The sequence below is a fragment of the Temnothorax nylanderi genome, unplaced genomic scaffold, assembly GCF_030848795.1.
Source record: "Temnothorax nylanderi isolate EJ_2023f unplaced genomic scaffold, tnyl_v1.0 TNYL_tig0040_pilon, whole genome shotgun sequence".
NCBI lineage: Eukaryota > Metazoa > Arthropoda > Insecta > Hymenoptera > Formicidae > Temnothorax > Temnothorax nylanderi.
In genome coordinates, this window is record NW_027249102.1 from 30908 (window position 1) to 50490 (window position 19583).

Genomic DNA, 19583 nt, shown 5'->3' on the forward strand with positions numbered 1-19583 from the left:
TTATTTTTCCATTGCAATATTACAATGAAATATAGCAGAAATATTGCAGTAATATTACTGCAATATCTCAGTAATATTAAAATGTCCGCGCAAATGAATATCAGTAATATTACTGATATTTATTTCAGTAATATTACGTAATATTACTGCAATATATCAGTAATATTACTATAATATTTGCGTAATATTTGTATAATATTGCTAGGAATTAAACCATTTTAATAATTTCCATTTTTCTCATAATGTCCACAATTTGCTACATTTAACATCTGATGTAAAACAATTTGGTGCTCTAGATGGTTTTAGCGCATTCCAATTTGAAAGTTATATTTGTGGTTTAAAGAAACTGGTCCGAAAAGGAGATAAACCACTTCAACAAATTGCTAAAAGATTAAATGAATTAAATTTTTGTATTAGCCGTTCCGAAATACATAATAAAAAATTTCTACAGAAAGACCACAAAGATGGTCCATTAGATCATGAACGAGATTATGAAGAACAATATAAAATATTGCATATAGATTCATTATATTTAAATTGTGACGATAACAAAAATAACTGCGTTTTATTGAAGGACAATACTATTATCTGCGTCCACAATATTGCTAAAAGTCAAAATAATAATCTGTATATTATAGGAAAAAAACTGATACCTGATACAAATTTGTTCACTACACCATGCGAATCACAACATTTTGGAATAGTCATAGCCAAACAAAATAGATGTATAGAATCATGGTTGTGTCAAAATATAAAAGCAAAAGCTTATAAAATTCCGACCAAAGATAAATTTATTATTTTGCCAATATTACATACTATTGTATCTTACCAAGAATAACATGTATATGTATATATATATATTAACTTTAATAATATTTTAATAAAATTTTAATAAAATTATATTTTTTAAATAATATTTTTATTATATTTCAACAATATATTGCAGCAATATTACTGTAATATTTCAATATTATTTAAAAACGTGTAATATATCAGTAATATTTCTGAAATATTTCATTGTAATACGTAATATTTCCACTATATTGCAATATTACTGCAATATTTCTGCAATATTATGTGCTATGTGGGATGTAAATCCAAAAATCCGACCTAAGTGGTATGATATTAATATACCGTTTTGTTTAATAGCGCCAAGTTTTTTTAACTAAAACTTATAGAATTTTTTTAATTTTGTATTTTTAATTCTTATTTCTTTTAAATAAATGTTTAATTTTGTATTAATTTTTACATATCACTTGAGTTGAAAGGTAACATAATTTTATGATATTATTCTTTTAATTGAGTGGAGTAAAAAAATGGAGTAAAATGGAAGTTTTAATCGATCCCCGTAGGGTTACAATTCTCATCCATCACTACCCTTCTCCTCTCACTTAACTCTTTGGACCAACGGCTTAACGTCTCTTCCCGAAAGACGGAGCCCATTTTGCTCCGCACAAGAGCCTTTCTCGCACGGAGGGCGCAGCTTTCGGAAAATAAATTCCATGTTTACGGAGATCGATTAAAACTTTTAATTGAGTGATACAATAAATATTTTTAAAAAAAATTAAAGCTACTACCACTTGGGTTGGAATAGAAAGATAGATCGTTAAATGGCAATACAATTGTTTGATGTGTATTGTCACAAAAAAAGTTTATATAATATTTTTAGATTATCAAAAGATGCGGTGAGGGAACATGAAAGTTAGTTTGACAGTTAAAATATTTAATTACTCTCATACTCTATTAATACGTACTTTGATCATTCTTTAATATTTATATTAGTAGCACTCTCTCTGATGACGCGGGGGGGGGGGGGGTCCCGGAAGAATCATCGCGTTTCCCGGGGCCTCCCCTCACTACTGAAAAACGCGCCTCAGATGGTCATCCGTGGGGTTTTAGTCGGTAGAAATCCGACACTCCCCCCGCCCCTCCCCGGGGGTGGGGGCGTCTTTCCCCTCCCACAAAGAGGGGGCTACCGGACCATATACCGGACCTGCACTATTTACAGTCAGGTCCGGGAACCCGGTAGTTGAAGATTTCCCCACGCAAAAAAAAAAAAGCACTCTGATGAATATAGAAACTTTTTTTAAATATCATATATGTGTGTAATAAATTGTTATAATATATTTTTCATTAAGATTTTGGGACAATTGCCAATTTCCTGGAGTAATAGGTGTTGTTAATGGAGTCCATATAGCGATATGGCCACCGGAAACGATCAGGGAGCATTTATATTTAAATAGAAAGCTTTACCATTCTTTGAACGTTATGCTTGTGAGTGTAATCATGTTTCGTAAAATAGCTACAGTAGATTCATCCAGAGTTATAAAATGTTACGCTAATCGGTCTAATATACTTAAATTAACACTTTTCCGAATTTCAATTTTAGATTAGTGATTACAATCTACGGATTTTGGCAGTTAATGCAGGGCATGGAGGCCGGACTCACGATTCAAGGGTTTGGAATGCTTCTGAAGTGTCCGTTCATCTGGAAGAACAACATAGGAATGGCAGGACGGGTACATGGCTGTTAGGTATGCGCAAATACTCTGACGAACATTTTTAAATGTATAATTCTCTATGTTGAGAAGGTATACACTTTAATATGAAAATTAGATAGATCAATTTCGTTATTCTATATGATTTTGTTACTATATTTTGATGTATAGGTGATTCCGGATATCCACTGTTACCTTATTTAATGATTCCTAAGCTAAATCAAATACCAGGGTCACCATCTGCAGCTTACATTAATGCACATGTAAAGGCCCGATGTTCAGTTGAACGGTGCATAGGCGTTCTGAAAGGACGTTGGAGATGTTTGCGGAAGGTACGGGCGCTTCACTACAAACCAGAATTTGCAGGTAAAATTCCTATTTGTATTTCATGATGCTTTTAAAAGAGGGGTAATATACAATAACTAAAGAAAACTGATATTTGTTATGTAGCACTGATTGTTAATGCTGGATGTGTTCTACACAACGTCGCAAAATGGTACAACATCACAGATCCAGAGCCGTATTTCGACGACATCGACCTTGAAGTTCATGATGCCGATGCCAATGGAATTGATGCCATGGATGTCCCTAACCGTCGTACAGGAAATGAAGTTCGAGAGAACATAATACGGCGCTTTTTTATGTAATTTGCGTTTTTATTCATTTACAAAAATTTGTAATCAACAGTTATATAACTTTGTTTACGCAAAAAAGAACGAAAAGAACAATCTTATTGTCACAAATAAATAGTAGTCATATGAACTTACAGTCTACGCTTTCTTTGGTTCTTAAGATAACGGTTTGTTGAGAAAGCTGTAATTGGGCTGCTCATAGAATCTTACAACAAAAATAAACAATCTTATTGTCTTAAATAATTAGTAGTTATTTGAACTTACAGTCTACGTTTTCTTTGGTTTTTAACATAACAGTTCGTTGAGAAAGCTGTAATAGCGCTGCTCATAGCATTTTATAAAAAAAAAGAACAATCTTATTGACATAAATAATCAATAGTAACTATTGTTATGCTAATTTAAAATACAAAATAAAATATTTAATGACAGAACAAATAAACAAAATTACTACGTTTACGCAAGCGTTACTTCTGTAGTAATTTACGATAATTCCCTCGCGTAAACGGAATTTTGTAGTAACTTACGATAATTTACTCCGCGTAAACGAGTGAATTATTGTAAGTTGTTATAGAAGTAACGCTCGCGTAAACGTAGTAAATGTCAGAATTGATGTTATGTATATATGTACACTACCTGTCGTTGACAAATTCGGAATTGTCTTAATAATACGGTAAGTCCCAGTCTACAATAGGTGTTTTAAGCCCTAAGCCTTAAGAAATTGATCAATTACAGTCGAATTTGAGGAAAATAATCGACTGTGATTGGTCAATTTCTTAGGGCTTAAGGCTTAAAACACCTATTGTAGACGGGGACCGAGGACTAATGTGAATCTTGTTCTTTATTTCTTTTTATTAAGAGCCGATACAACCATGCGACATACTGCATCGCTTATATAAACGGGATAGAATCACACTGACAAAAAAGTCTGAGAATTGTCTAAAAATTTCTCTGAAAATGTCTTCAAATCTTGAAACACCTTTCTAAAAACGTCTGAAATTCTCTGAAAAATTAGAAATTCTCTGTCTCTGAAATTCTCTGAAAATTTCTCAAGCTTTTTTGACCAAGATCTTTCAAAATGGTCCCAATTTGAAGACATTTTCAGATAAATTTTTTGATAATTTTCAGACTTTTTCTCCTACGAGGTTATTTTAAAATTATTAAGACAATTCACTCAACAACGAGGTATTCACATACTTACTATTCACAATTCATGGACGCAAAAGTTTTTTTATTTCTTTTAGTTCTTCTAAAATGCCTTTTTGCGTCTTAAGCGCATCTTTTCTCAGTTGAAGTTCTTGACGATTCAGTTCAAGTGTCTCTTCTTGAACGCGTAACATCAATGTGATATTTCGCTTAAAGATTTTATTTTTCTGGTAACGCAACAGATTGCTTTTCATTTTTCTTCGTCACCTGTTCGGTTTCATTGTAGGAACAATCTACCTTTACCTTCTTTTATCTGATGATCCATATTTTGTAGATCTGTTATTACAGCTGCCGGCAGTTGTACTAGATGGATCGTTGCAGTTGACGATTTCAGAAAGTGAGTTCTGTAGTAATCCTGCCTTTCGTTTTTTATTTTTTAGTTCACAATTCACGTTTTCTTTATCGTCATCCTCTTCAAATGTACAACCACTTTGGGTACGTGTAGTGGAATTGCCGAGATCATCATCGCAATAAATAATTGGCACTTTATCGATGTCTAGTACATCGAAATCATCTATGATTTCATTTTGTACACTTCTTTCTGGGACTTCTAAGACTTCTGGGACTTCTGGATGAGGTATCTCAGTTCCCTTATAATAATAATAATAATAATAATAATAATAACAATATTAATAAGAGTAATAATATTAGTAATAAGTATCGGGAGCATCCCAGTCTGCCAACGTTACGTTAAATCCATCGCATGCAGGATGCAAAAAGCAGAGCTTCTGGGTTTTCTCAGGCTACTTATATCACACGACTTGATAATGCTATATGACCACTTATAGTAGAGGGAGTGGCCAGAGTGGTCAATTACCTTCTTTGATTTAAATCCTGCTTGAGGTATATTTGCCAACCCAGCTGCCTCGGGAGTAAGAATTTCCAATAGTTGTTCCTCAAGGTCAGTAAAATTAACAATTTTTGGAGGTTCACCGCCTGTGCCTTGTACATTTCTCCTCCTATTCGTTTCTTTCTTAAGAACGTACATTTTCCAATCTGACCAACTCTATGAAAAAACATAAAAATATATGCACTGCTTTTAATATTCTTCGTGTATTCTTTTACAAATCAGTATACCTTTATCCATTCTTGTACTGTTTTAACCGGTCCTTCTCCGGAGCTATTTAGCTTATCTGTTATTTGCTCCCATATATCTTTCTGCAATGTATAATATAATCATTTCTAATATTGAATACAAATATATATACAAATATTTACAAAATTATTATATTTATATAATAACCAATTCTTTCCGGCTCTCAGACTTTCTTGAAACTCGACCTCTTATTATTTCCGGATGCTGTTTCAGGGAATCCAGCAGAATTTCCCGTTGCTTGTATGTGACATTCATACTAAAGCAATTAATTAAATTATATTAAATGATTAATTACATATTATTATTAAATATACTATATTATTGTATTATACAGGCAGCGTAGGATTTGACACAATTTTTATAACTTTCAGTATATATATAGTTTAAAAAGATGATATTTTAAAATTATATATGTTTTTAATATCGTGTAATATTTATATAGATATGGATTATGTTATGACTAAATGATTACCTATCACTCGAATAACACATTTTATTCTAACAAATGCCTTATTTGTTTAAAACTTTTATTTATTTATATTTATCACAAATTATGGCGAATAATACAATATATATAAACGAATACATAGAGTAATACGATATAATGTAGTATAATTAATTGTATTAATACATACTTGCGATTTCAACAATCCAAATTTTATTGCACAGATACAATAACATATGATAAGATATTCTTGTTGGTTATCGTGTTCAATATTCAATATCTTCAAGATATTTTGAGGTTACAGGACAGACGTGAAGGTGGTTTCCAACTACGAATTGTTCTAGTTATCTCACTTTTCCACTTTATACGTACGCGATCACTCTCAGTGCATATGTAAAAACTGGAAATATTCACGTGAGATTACGAATTGTGGAAAGTGAAAAGTGAAAAAATTCACCAATTCTTAGGCGATCGCTGCCCAGGTAGCAAAGTCTGTAATGTGATTTAGTCCGGACTCAATCCTAGGGGCAAAGTCTGTCGGTAAGGGGCAAAGTGTGTCGGTAATCAAAGCACGGAAATGCTGGTCTCGACTTTTGAAGGGCCATTGGCTATCTGTCTATTAATCTGTGCCTCCAGCTGGCTAGTTCGGACACGGAAATTTCTGTGATTCTCCAAATTAACATTAATATCGATGGACTACCTCTATCAAAGAGTTCTAAGAGTCAGTTGTGGCCCATATTAGGTAAAGTTGTTGGAACTCAGTTAGTCGAACCATTCGTTATTGGAGCGTTTCATGGAAATAAAAAGCCTTCATCCGCTGCTCAATTTCTACAAGCATTTCTCACAGAGTACATGAAATTGTACAATGAGGGTTTTATTTACGAAAATCGAAGCTATTTTGTACGATTGAACGCAATCCTTGCTGATACTCCTGCACGAAATTTTATCTCTTGTTTTCCCGCTCATAATAGCCGTTGTGCCAAATGCATTCAACCTGGTAAAACTGTGAATGGACGACGAATATTTCTAGAGAAGGATTCAACTTTGAGAACTAATGCGACTTTCAGAGAAGGATTACCTGCTGCATTTCTGAATATCATGTCTCCTTTTGAAATCATAGGTATTATTGATATGATAAAGCAATTCCCTCTCGATTATATGCACCTGTTGTGCCTAGGAACGATGAAAAAACTTCTATTACTTTGGATCCGCGCTATGGGAAAATCCGAGGAAGCATTAGCTAAGCTTGCCGCATTTAACGATTTTTATCGCAGGTTAGCTAAATCTGTTCCAGCAGAATTTTCACGACATCCGCGTTCTTTGGAAGAAGTCGCTCAGTGGAAAGCGACAGAGTTCCGATTGTTCCTGCCCACTCGGCATGTAATATTTCAGAAACATTTCTGCAAAATTCCATTTGAAATATTACACCTTTCATCAATATTTCAGAAATATTTCACGACCGTTTCTGCAACATTTCTGCAATGTTTCAAACGGCATAATTATTTCAAATGCAACTTTGCTGAAAGATTTCGGCAATATTTCTGAAATATTTCTGAAATATATCTACGAAATATTGCAGAAACACTTCATAAATATTTCAAATACATTTTACACTGAGAAAAATGTTTTGTATTAGCAAACAAAATTTTGTTACTGACGAAAAAACTATTTGTTGATATGTGAAAAATGAAATAATTTGTTACCGAAACAAAAAAAATATATTAAGCTATGTGCGTATAGCCGCCGCGCATTTGTCCGAAGAAATCCGCTCTCTCAGCCGGTCACCCATCCAAGTAGTATACCGGCGCCTTGTTGCTTGACATCGATGATCGAACAGGGTAGTGGTGATCCTCTGACTCTGACCCTTCTTTCTTTCTTATACTTGCTTATTTTGGTGAGCATAAAGCTATCGCATAACAATATTAACAATACAGATATACGAATAAATCTTTTTTGCCAGTCAGCGTCGAATATTATTTTATATTAAATATTATTAAATATTTTATATTTTATATTAAAAATGCCATATGACAAAATTTGGAATATTGGAAAATTCTTAATAAAAAAGAAAAAATGCAATAAAATGCAATATTAAATAATAATAAATTTAATTTTTTATAAGTTCTAAAGTCTGTCAGCAATTTTTCGGAAATATTACAAATGCAATGTTGTATGTGAAACATTCAAAAATATAACGCGTTCAATGTAAACGTAATAATAGTTTTATCATGTATCAGAAATGTTTCTAAACCATTACATCTGCAATATTTCTTCTGCAATATTGTAGAAATTCACTGCCTGCAATTCAATTTTTCATTACCTACGCAATCTTTCAAAAATTTTTTAGAAATATTTTAAATGCAATGTTGCGTTTGATATGTTACAGAAATATTATTCGTGCAATGCAAACAAAATATTACTTTTATAATGTTTCAGAAATATTTCTGAAATATTGCATCTGCTACATTTTTTTGCAATATTACAGAAACTTACAAATATTGTAAACAACTTTCTGAAAGATTTCAGAAATATTGTTAATGCAATATTATAAAAAACATGATGCAGGTACATTTCTGAAATATTTCAGATGCATAGTTACAAATGAAATGTTAACGAAATATTTCTGCACCATTTCCGAATATTTCAATATTTCAGCAACATAACATGCCGAGTGGGTGTTGTATTTGGGACCCGTGGTTCTTTAGCATTTATTAAGTAAACCTCAGATCATACATTTTAATGCTCTCAACTGTGCCATAACATGCCGAGTGGGTATTAATTATATTATTTTTCAGATGGTTGTAGACAGGAACGAAAGGGTTTTGAGAATTGCATTCTACAAAAACTAAATGAGTTGCTGGAAGTAGGGCAAAGAAATGATAACCCAGTGGAGCGTATAGATCGTCATCATTATGCACTTCTCCCCCAGATGCCATTCACTGATATTAACGAATTACAAAGATTCGATCGTGATCTCAAAGACAATGGACAAATGCGAGATCAATTTGTACGTATACGAGTATTGTGAAACTGTGCTGATACATCGTTTCGTCAATATTTAATTAAGTTTCTTAAATTGTTGATATTTTCTAGATGAAAAAAATTCAAGACATCGACGGAAAATCAGTTCAAAAAGCAGTGAAATATGCAATGGAAGTAGTTATGACGGATGATTTAACTCAACAAGTCGTTTGGACCCTCGGAGCTGAGAACAAACCAAAAATCTCCAAGTTCACGTTTCCATATGTCATAATTGGTATGTACATGGCATATAACACTTTTGTTAAGTTCTTCGCCGTAAAAAAGTTACCACGTCTCATAGTCTACTTTTTCAGATGTTGTACGTAACACATTTGAAGGGACAAAAATCAAAACTGTCGAAGACCGAATCGCCGAGTGGCTTCGCCGTGGGGGCGATCGAAAAAAAGCAGAAAATAAACGTCGTGAACGTCAAAATCTTCAACATCAGTGATATGGATTCAGCATTGTATTTGGTATATATATATATATTACACTGTACCTGCGTCTATATGCATCACGCGTACCTTTTTTTAAATAAGATAAATATAGATATCAAAAAGTTCCTAATATTCATATAAATAAGTGGATGTGATAATGTTGTTTATATGCAACTGTGTTTTGCTCATGTGAGATTTGTTTGTTTATGTACAAGATATATATTACTGTACCTGTGTCTATAATATGCGTCACGCGTGCCTTTTTTTATAAGATAAATATTGAAGTTGCTCTAACAGTGAGACGATTAGAGTGATTTTATGCTTCACTATTTACACGATCTCATTTACATTTATATCTGAATAATATTAGCACGTGCTCAGACGCACGTGCGCGCGCGCGCACACACACACATACATACACATACAAACACAAAATATCAATATAGTATTCAATGGCTCGCATACAATATCCCATGTACACGAAAGTTTTATAGGGTATTTATTTTTGAAGAAAGGGTGGAAAAAAGCAAAGAGAATCTATGATACTATTTTGTTGCGATGGTTTATGTAATATGCAAGATGATTCCGTTACGTACAGTTGTGAAATTACAACGCAGTAATATAATTGTCACAAAAATTAAGAAACTAAACGCGATTTTCATCTAAATTATTAATACATTTTGTTCGTTGATTGTACTGTAGTTGATTGCACTGAATGCAAACAAAATATCTATACTTCTTTACTCGACGAGATATTTTTCTTTTATCCAGCATATTCAATTACATGTACGCAAAAGAGATAACTATTTTGTTTTTTAATTTTTTTTCTCCATCAGTATATACATGTGTCGTCACGAGATGAAGAGACACAATTAGTGCTCATACATTTTCATAACTCAGGTATCCTGTCACTGCTTAATCAACACTTTTCCTATAGTGGTCAAAAAGTCTATACACGCAATATAGATACTGACACAGCAAAATCAAATGCTTATCGTCGCGGAAGCATCTTGCATACTTGTAAATTACAGAGACAGCAGATATCTGAGAGATTGGAGCTCGATGTGCACCGCAATGCACTGAAATTTTAGTATTAGTCACTCTTTATTAATTTATCGTACATATAATACTGTACATTAGTCGCAATACATTTTAGTTGATAGAGCATTATCACTGAAATATTTAGCGCCAGCACACGTTTTTATTGTAATTGATTAAGCTTCGAATTCATCTTTGCTCGTTGTTACATCAACGAAAAGTCGATAAATGGAAGTATGCTTCAGATCTTTGCTAATAAACAAGCTTGATCTCTGCCATAGGTACAACTCGTTCACACTACACGGCTTTTTGATACTTGTAACTTTGTCGTAACTTCGTCAGCACGATAGTGTCCAATTAGCTAAGAATTAATCGTTTATTTCACGAATATAATAATAACGCGCGCTAACATTCGTAAAAATTGTCAGATTTTCTAATGAGTTATATAATTAATATGAATTTATGTTTATCGCAGATTTTATTAATAATAATAAATTATTATTAAGATTATATTGTTGGCGTATTAATGGCGATACATTGATTAGTGATTAATAATAAATAAATTATAATTAATTAATACATTGATAGATATTAATAATATTAATGATTAATAGATATTGACGACTGATAGATATTAATGATTAATAGATATTAATAGATTCTATTAATGATTGTCACTAACGATTAACGGCATCACAAATTCTGTTTATTAATAGAGTGAATTAATACTTTAAGAAGAGTCCGATTATTGTCGTAGAATTGAAGGCGGCTTAATTTGACCTGAGATAATGACATTTTACTCCGTAGCCCGTCCAGTTATACGAATGTTAGCGCCCACATCACGTAACACTGCTCATAGCGATAAGTTTACTCTAAATGTCCATGTTGCTCATTAGTTGAATAAAATGCGATACGATAATTTACCACGCGAAATAATATTAAGCTTCTAGATGTAAGGATGTTTAATCTATATATATAAAGGAAGATGTCCTGACTGACTCACTCATCAACGCCCAGCCCAAACCCCTGAACCGAATTTTTACCAAAAGTATATGAAATAGGGGTAGAATTTCCGGGAGTGCCACTATGTGTATGGTTTTTTGTTACCGATTTTCTGGAAACCGGTTTTTTAATTTTTCTAATTTTTCGAGAAATAATTGACCGAATCTCAAAGAATTACAGATCAAATTTTTACCAAAAGTATGTGAATAGGGGTATAATTTTCCGGGGAGTGCCACTATGTGTATAGTTTTTTGTTACTGATTTTCTGGAAACCGGTTTTTTTAATTTTTCTAATTTTTCGGGAAATAATTGACCGAATCTCAAAGAATTATAGATTAAACAGGGGTAGAATTTTCCGGGGAGTGCTATAAAGTGTATAATTTTTCGTTACCGATCTTTTTGGAAGCCGGTACCGAAATTTTTTCAATTTTTCGGGAATTAATTGACCGAATCTTAAAGAATTGTATATGAAGTAGGGGTAGAATTTTTCGGGGAGCGCCATGATGTGTATAGTTTTTGTTACTGATCTTTTTGGAAACTGGTTTTTATAATTTTTTCCAATTTTTTTGGGAAATAATTGATTGAATCTCAAAGAATTATACATGAAGTAGGGGTAGAGGGAGAGAGAGAGAGGGAGAGAGGGAGAGGGAGAGGGAGAGAGAAAGGGAGAAAGAGAGAGAGGGAGAGAGAGAGAGAGAGAGAGAGAGAGAGAGAGAGAGAGAGAGAGAGAGAGAGGAGAGAGAGAGAGAGAGAGAGAGAGAGAGAGAGAGAGAGAGAGAGAGAGAGAGGAGAGAGAGAGAGAGAGAGAGAGAGAGAGAGAGAGAGAGAGAGAGAGAGAGAGAGAGAGAGAGAGAGAGAGAGAGAGAGAGAGAGAGAGAGAGAGAGAGAGAAGAGGAGAGAGAGAGAGATTGAGCTTTATTAGCCTTCTCGGCTATTTTTTTACATAATTTCTTAAATTAATTTCTCTACATGAGGTACAATATATTCTCTTAACCTACGTTTGAATGGTTCAATTCTTTCGCATTGCTTAATTTCTATCGGTAGGGGGCCGTTATACATATTCAAACCTTCATAAAATAGACTTTTCTGTGCGCTTCTCGTCCTGCGATATTGAATTCTAATATTCTCAGCCTGCCTCGTTTGCCGTCCACTCACATCTCCTACTATTTCTATCCTATTACTTTAAATGTTTTGGCATTATGCCTCTTACTATCTTAAAAATAAAAATACATACATTGTACATTAGCCTCTGTCTTACATTCATAAACTTAAGGGTTTGCAGCATCAATTCTACCTTTGTATATCGCGAGCATTGCAGTATGACTCTCATGGCACGGTTTTGTGCCACTTGCAGTCGATTCAGTTGCGTTTCACCCATGCCTACTAACATCGTTGCGCAATATTCAAAGTGAGGCGCTATGATAGACTTATACACAGTACATCGAGTGTACACCGATATATCATTTCCTATTCTATTCAGAAAACTCACTTTTTTCCCTATTTTCTTTAACATATAATCACAGTGATTCTCCCAACGGAGTTTACTATCGATCATTACACCCAGATGTTTCGTTATTTCGACACGCTCAATTATAGTTCCATCCAAACTTTTTACTATTATGTCTGTTTTTATTTCTTTCCTTATACTTCTAACTATCATATATTTGGTCTTATCTGCATTCATTTTTAACATATTCACATTCATCCATTCTTCAAGTATACCGAGCACCATATTTAGTTTTATTTCTAATTCCTCACAACTTTCACCTGTTACACTTGCGGTCGTGTCATCTGCAAATAATCTAAATATACTTCCCTCCGGACAGACTTTAACTATATCATTTATATACAAAATAAACAATAGAGGTCCTAATACGGATCCCTGTGGCACGCCATATACTGTCTCAATTATTTTAGAACATATATCATTGAATCTAACTTGCTGCTTTCTATTACTTAAATACGATATTATCCATTCCAATACCACTCCTCTTATTCCATACTGATATAATTTTTCCACTAATCTTACCCTATCTATTGTCTCAAACGCTCTCCTGAGATCCAGGAATAACACCCCCACCATTTTTTTCTCCTCAATTATCAACTTCCATTCCTCGATAAAACTTTGAATGCTGTCTCACACGACTGCTGTTTCCTAAATCCCGATTGGTATTCGGTTATTATTTCATTGTCTTCTAGAAATTTTTTCCAACTGTTTTTTTACAACTAACTCTAATACTTTTTTCATATATCGGTAACCTATTAATCGGTCTATACTCGCTCGCTTTTTTTGGTTTGTTTACCTTTGGTATCGGTATTATCGTGGATGTTTTCCATCCTTCTGGAAATTTACCTGTCCTAAGCGAATCATTTATTACCCCTACAAACTCATCCTTTATCACAGGTAGCACCATTTTCAGTATATTACTATTTATCCCTTCCTCTGTTCCGTTCTTTCGTGGTAGTTCCCTAACAATTTGTTCCAGGTCTCTTGCGCTAATTGGCTCAAAATTTTCCATAATCCCCTTATTCTCAATTACATAAATAGGTCTCCTACCTGTGCCTTTTTTTATCCCCTTATTACTAATAGATTGCACAAGAGAGAGAGAGAGAGAGAGAGAGAGAGAGAGAAAGAGAGAGAGAGAGAGAGAGAGAGAGAGAAAGAGAGAGAGAGAGAGAGAAGAGAGAAAGAGAGAGAGAGAGAGAGAGAGAGAGAGAGAGAGAGAGAGAGAGAGAGAGAGAGAGAGAGAGGAGAGAGAGAGAGAGAGAGAGAGAAAGAGAGAGAGAGAGAGAGAGAGAGAGAGAGACTATTTGCGTGTCTTATTACATATGTCCTCCGGGGCGAAGCCCGGGTAACCAGCTAGTAAGTAATATTTATCAAAGTTCCAAATATATATATATATATATATATATATATATATATATATAAATAATAGTGTGAAATATGGATTTATATTAATTGTATTATATACTATATGATAAAAGTTTATTGTTATCTGAAATATGGATGTACACAATGTAAAGTTAATTGTATTATCTAAAATTATTTAGTACACAGGTTACAATCAACTGGTATATTTTATAATATAATATAAAGTTGATATAATATATATTATAATTATAATTATATCAACTTTATGTTATAAAATATACTAGTTGATTGTTAACTGTGTACTCATAATTTTAGATAATACAATTAACTTTATATTGTGTACATCCAGATTTCAGATAACAATAAACTTTTATCATTTATTGTTCACCTGTCCCTGTCCTATATATTCCATAAATAAGATATCTTTTGGACATCATTTATTCGTGCCGTTTAGATGCCATTTCGTTAATCTTTTGGACATCTATAAGACATCTGTTGAATGACAGCCATTTCTGTACAGCATTTTGGTATAGCAATTCGGTAACTTTACGTTGACCTATTGGCAACTGATACAGGTTGACCAATGACCATATGTTGCCAATTTGGTAAACGCTATAAGTTGCCTTACAGTTAGCATATGGACATCGACAGTTAGCGTACGGATATCCATTACGTGCCGTTTAAGTAATCATGAGACACAATTTTGTTGTCAAAAAGGAATCTTTTTAGCCAACTGAAAAGTCATCCTAGTCCTTTTTCGGTTAACTTTTAGATATCTTTTAGATATCATTTTGCTACCTGGGAAGTCAGCATACATTTTTACTATAGTAGAAAGAGCCGTTTTAAAAACAGTTGATTGGTAAACGTCAATGTCAAACTTTTCATTATTTACAGAATTATTCGTTTCAATCGTGTTATACATATGTTTTTGACTCTCATTAGAATTGTTTGACTTTGGATCAAAATGAGGAATAGTTGAAGTCGCATCAGAAATTTCAGAAGCGTTTGTGGCAAGAACTGTATCATTTATACGCTTTGAAGTTATACTTGAAGCTAATTTTGTTTCTGATATATAATGTTTATTAAGAACGTGTCTTCGTAAAGAGTAAACATTAGTATATATAAACTGATCATTACAATTGTCCAAACTTACACATAACGGTACAATTTAACATAAACTTATGTTTTAACCTTATGTGTTGCATAACAAGGTCCATAGTTATAAATTGTTTCTCGCAAAAAAAACAATTCATTTTGAAAGAAATAATAAAAATCTTATATTACAGAACTTAGAAATTAAGTATTAACTGTAATTTAAAGGAACTGTAAATTGAAAGAACTTTATATATATATGTAAAACAAAAGATTCAATATTAATCTGATAATTCATCAGGATGATCAGAAGTATCTATGTTCTTTTCATCGGGCTTAACAATTTTGCTCAACACATTTTGTATATGAGGTATTTGTGCATCATATATAGTATCGAACATGTAAATACCTTTTTGAATTAGCAACCATAAATGCTCGCAAGCTGATGGATATTTTACATGAAAAACTTGAAATGCTTTAAAGCAGGCATCAATAGCTTCTAAAGCAGTATTTGTTTTATATAATGTCATCGACGCAAACATATATTTCATGCAGATCCTTTCCATCGACATTAATGATATATGGTTGAAGTGTAATTTTTAACATTTGGGCTTGCTGCTTTGCTTCATGCCTTATTAAAGTAACATCTCAGCAATCTAAAAAAAAAAAAACAAGAAATAGTTGAAACAATAATGTAACTGATATATTGTTTATCAAATTTTATAATAAGCCTTATTTTGTGCATTTTAATGAAACGCTGTAATAAGCATTTTCTATCTTTTTTCATTTCGTTTTTTCTCTTTATGCATGCAACGTCTAGCGTTAACACATTTGCCGCCAATCATCTTTGCGTAATGCTCACGCTGCCTCTTCTAATCTTTCTTTCTATCTCTCTATATATGTAATGTCCATCGAACGCTTTCGGTTCGGTTTAACGTCGAAAGAACTAAATATAATTAAAATGTGCAAAATTTGGCTTGCTTCAAAGTTACTAATATGATTAAATAAAAAAATCCACAGCCAAATATAATTTAAATAGAGAATAGACCATAAAAGTTCAATTTTTTCTTAACCCTTAAATGCCACACCTCTCAAGAATCTCGTAAATGACACATGGGGTCTAAAAGACCCCAGCATGAAAAATGTCTCCTTACTTATTGATTTTTTGATATTTAGTTATGAAAATTATTTTCAATGTTGTTCAAGGCTTAGAAAAAAGAATAAAATACTTATATTGTTAAAATTTCAATTTCAACATAGTATAAAAAATTAAGATCGCCAACAGTTAAAATATTGGCTCCAAAATCAAAAAAATCAAAAATAATAAATAAATAAATATGAGCTCCATTTTTGGAGGGAACATTTGAAAATATATCATTCTAAAGGGTCTGGGGTCCGCTGGACCCCGGGTGGCATTTAAGGGTTAAATATGTACATACTTTCACAGTCCTTATCATGCATTTCTCGGCAGCATAAATAGAAGCCTTTTTGCATACTCCATCAATTTTTTTCATTGCTTTTGGGGGTATTAGATGAGGTAACAGTTTAAACATTGTTAATATTTTTTGTTCTGAAACATATAATAGATCTATTCTTCTGATATATGAATATTGATATTCGTATAATAATGTATAAATAATGATAAAAAAATAAATACCATTATTCAAATCCTCCTTTTTTATTTTATTGAGCATTTCATATCCATCGTTGTTTTTGGAATTAATTGAAAAATTTTGAAGAATTATATTGAAGAAGCGTTTAAAATTTGATTCGCTTAAAGCAACATTTGACAGAGACAATTTTATTAAAATCTTGATTTATGAGGTTATAACCATGTGGATGTTTGTAATGTGTCCATTTAGAAAAAATATTAGACAAATCTCTATCCTGATTATTGTGCAAATCTTTTTTCCTTAAATCATATGTTGCAGACCAATGTAATAGAACCTCTGTCCAAGGAGCCTCATTAGCTGCCAACCATTTCATACTTTCCAAAACTTTCTCATCAACATTTTCTATAAAAAATAAAAAATTTTGCAACAGGCAAATTTAAATATTATACATACAACTAAATAAATATAATGCTACCATCTGAAACATCGTTCTCAATCTCTTCTATTGGTTTTGGAATTTTGGCAGAAAACCTTTTATTCCTATTCCTCTTATTTCTCCACATTGATATCAATTTGCCTTTAGATGCTTTAGATTTGTTATCTGCCGAATTTTTCTTTTTTATTGGAGAAATATAATAAGTTTTAACAACTTCAGTTGGAAAAGCCTCACAAATTTTTTCAGCAACATGTTTTGCTATATCATTTGGCAACCTGTGAAAGTATGTATTATGATAATCACTATGCTATTCAATATTAAATAAATAAAATAAATTGCACAAACTTACTCTGAAAATTTTTCATCAATATATGTAACTATTATATCGCAAAGTTTATTTCTCTGAGCTTCAGTATATGGCCAAAATAAATAAACGAACATCATAAGATAAGAAGTGTGTGTCAAATTAAAGTCTAAATTAAAAACGTTATTTGTTTTCATTATCTTATAGTATTTAAATATCTAGCAGCGCCTAATTTTTTACATTAAACATTTTTTTTCTATTAAATATATATATATTGTATATATATTGTGTATATGTTGTATATTTAAATATCTTCTTTTATATTGGTATATAGGTTTAAAAATGTTTAATTTTTTATAACTTTTATCATATTTCCTCTTTTTATTTGATGCAATTTTCTTATTCCAACACTAGTTATTTAGTTAAGGATGTTTTACGTATAGCTATATGTAGTATAATTTTGTTTTCTTGATAAAACAGTGTAAAGCTAGTCTCAGAAATTATTCATGAACAACATGTTATCATTGGGACAGAAAAAGTGAAAAAATTGCATTTTTGTCCCATTTTTGTACTTGATATTGTTTAAATAAATCATTAAAAAATTAAAAAAAAATATTAACAGAAAAACTTAAAAAACCGTAATTGCAATTCTCGATGTCATAGAAGTGTACCATAAAAATTTCATTCATTTTTACTGTACAGGAGCAGAGATACATATTATGATATTTACATGGAAAGTATATCTATATATATAAAATTTCTGTAACTTTTAAAGCAAATATCTCAGAAACGGGTCAGACAATCAATCGCAAATTTAACACAGGTTTTTGGGATATATAAGTGCACAATCTCTGTAAATTTCAGCTTCATCCCTCTATTTTGACATAAGCGATATACATCCTTAAAAGTTTCTCTTTTAATTAACACATTTATGTTTTAATAAATTATTATTTTATATTTTTGATTGGATATGTATTTAGACAATATTTTGTACAATAGTTTTTCAATACCTAACAGTTTTTCATACTGACACGTGCAATTGGCGATTTTTTTAGATATTTTTCTAATGATATTAATTACTAGAGAGCAAGCGTGGCGTAGCAGACAGCGCACTGGTCTGCTAAACCAAAGATCTCAGGTTCGAATCCAGTCCTGGTAGAACCAAAATAAATAAATTGTATCGCTTGTCTCTCCTCCTCGACGGAATGGCAGCCCGTCAGGAGTATCCCTTGCCTCGAAACCCCCTCAACCTTGCCGTTCAGATACGGCGTTAAACTGTAGGTCCCATGTGCTTGTGTACATACAACCTGCGTGCGCACCACAAGCACATGACTTTGGGGGAGGCCTAAGTCCGACTCAGACTGTTGCGCCATTGACGTATATATATATATATATATATATATATATATCAATTACTAAAAAAATTATTTAGTAATATTTGTCACATTTATCTCTCCTAAGCTTCTGGAAATCAAGAAGCTCAGCAGAGGTAAATGTAACAAATATTACTAAATAATTTTTTTAGCAAACTGTAAATATTGCGGCCAGTCTTTTAAAATATTTCATGGAACAGATACTTTAAAATTACATTTGACTAATCGTAAGTGTCATAATATAAGCAAACTCTCAAAACCTGATTTATAACGTAGATACAATGATACAACAATCTATAACTGCAGAAAATTATGTGTCTGATGAATGACCAGTTCCTCCATCAGATTTTGAGAGTTTTCTTATATTGCGACATTTACGATTAGTCAAATGTAATTTTAAGGTATCTGTTCCATGAAATATTTTTTAAAAGACCGGCCGCAATATTTTTACAGTTTGCTGTATTTTGATTGCAATAAAACTTTTTCAACACATGACTTATCGTAATTATAACTTATAACAT

At 32.2% G+C, this 19583-nt stretch overlaps 3 protein-coding genes across 3 annotated transcripts; 2 read left to right on the top strand and 1 right to left on the bottom strand.

Moving 5' to 3' along the window:
- The first annotated feature begins 899 nt into the window (after positions 1-899).
- LOC139771472 (putative nuclease HARBI1) lies at positions 900-3260 on the top strand. Its single transcript, XM_071704268.1, has 4 exons — positions 900-2274; positions 2390-2534; positions 2670-2864; positions 2949-3260. Exons 1-4 carry the CDS (start codon positions 2269-2271, stop codon positions 3143-3145), a joined length of 543 nt encoding a protein of 180 aa, XP_071560369.1. The 5' UTR covers positions 900-2268; the 3' UTR covers positions 3146-3260.
- Positions 3261-4572: 1312 nt separating this feature from the next.
- On the bottom strand, positions 4573-6373 carry LOC139771490 (uncharacterized). Its single transcript, XM_071704307.1, has 5 exons — positions 6065-6373; positions 5577-5685; positions 5411-5491; positions 5151-5339; positions 4573-4923 (listed from the first exon to the last, which is right to left on the bottom strand). The coding sequence occupies exons 2-5, from the start codon at positions 5682-5684 to the stop codon at positions 4573-4575; spliced, it is 729 nt and encodes a 242-aa protein (XP_071560408.1). The 5' UTR covers position 5685; positions 6065-6373.
- A 2299-nt stretch (positions 6374-8672) lies between these two features.
- LOC139771494 (uncharacterized) lies at positions 8673-11293 on the top strand. The gene is made up of 3 exons (XM_071704309.1): positions 8673-8881; positions 8968-9130; positions 9210-11293. Exons 1-3 carry the CDS (start codon positions 8804-8806, stop codon positions 9344-9346), a joined length of 378 nt encoding a protein of 125 aa, XP_071560410.1. The 5' UTR covers positions 8673-8803; the 3' UTR covers positions 9347-11293.
- Positions 11294-19583: the final 8290 nt, after the last annotated feature.

Coding starts and splice junctions, on each gene's coding strand:
- LOC139771472 (XM_071704268.1), top strand. Junction 2,535..2,669: donor GACGGGTACATGGCTGTTAG/GTATGCGCAAAT, acceptor TTTGATGTATAG/GTGATTCCGGATATCCACTG. Junction 2,865..2,948: donor CTACAAACCAGAATTTGCAG/GTAAAATTCCTA, acceptor TTTGTTATGTAG/CACTGATTGTTAATGCTGGA.
- LOC139771490 (XM_071704307.1), bottom strand. CDS start 5,684: ATGAATGTCACATACAAGCAACGGGAAATTCTGCTGGATTCCCTGAAA. Junction 5,340..5,410: donor CAGTACAAGAATGGATAAAG/GTATACTGATTT, acceptor GTTTTTTCATAG/AGTTGGTCAGATTGGAAAAT. Junction 4,924..5,150: donor CAGGATTTAAATCAAAGAAG/GTAATTGACCAC, acceptor TATTATTATAAG/GGAACTGAGATACCTCATCC.
- LOC139771494 (XM_071704309.1), top strand. CDS start 8,804: ATGCCATTCACTGATATTAACGAATTACAAAGATTCGATCGTGATCTC. Junction 8,882..8,967: donor GACAAATGCGAGATCAATTT/GTACGTATACGA, acceptor GATATTTTCTAG/ATGAAAAAAATTCAAGACAT. Junction 9,131..9,209: donor GTTTCCATATGTCATAATTG/GTATGTACATGG, acceptor CTACTTTTTCAG/ATGTTGTACGTAACACATTT.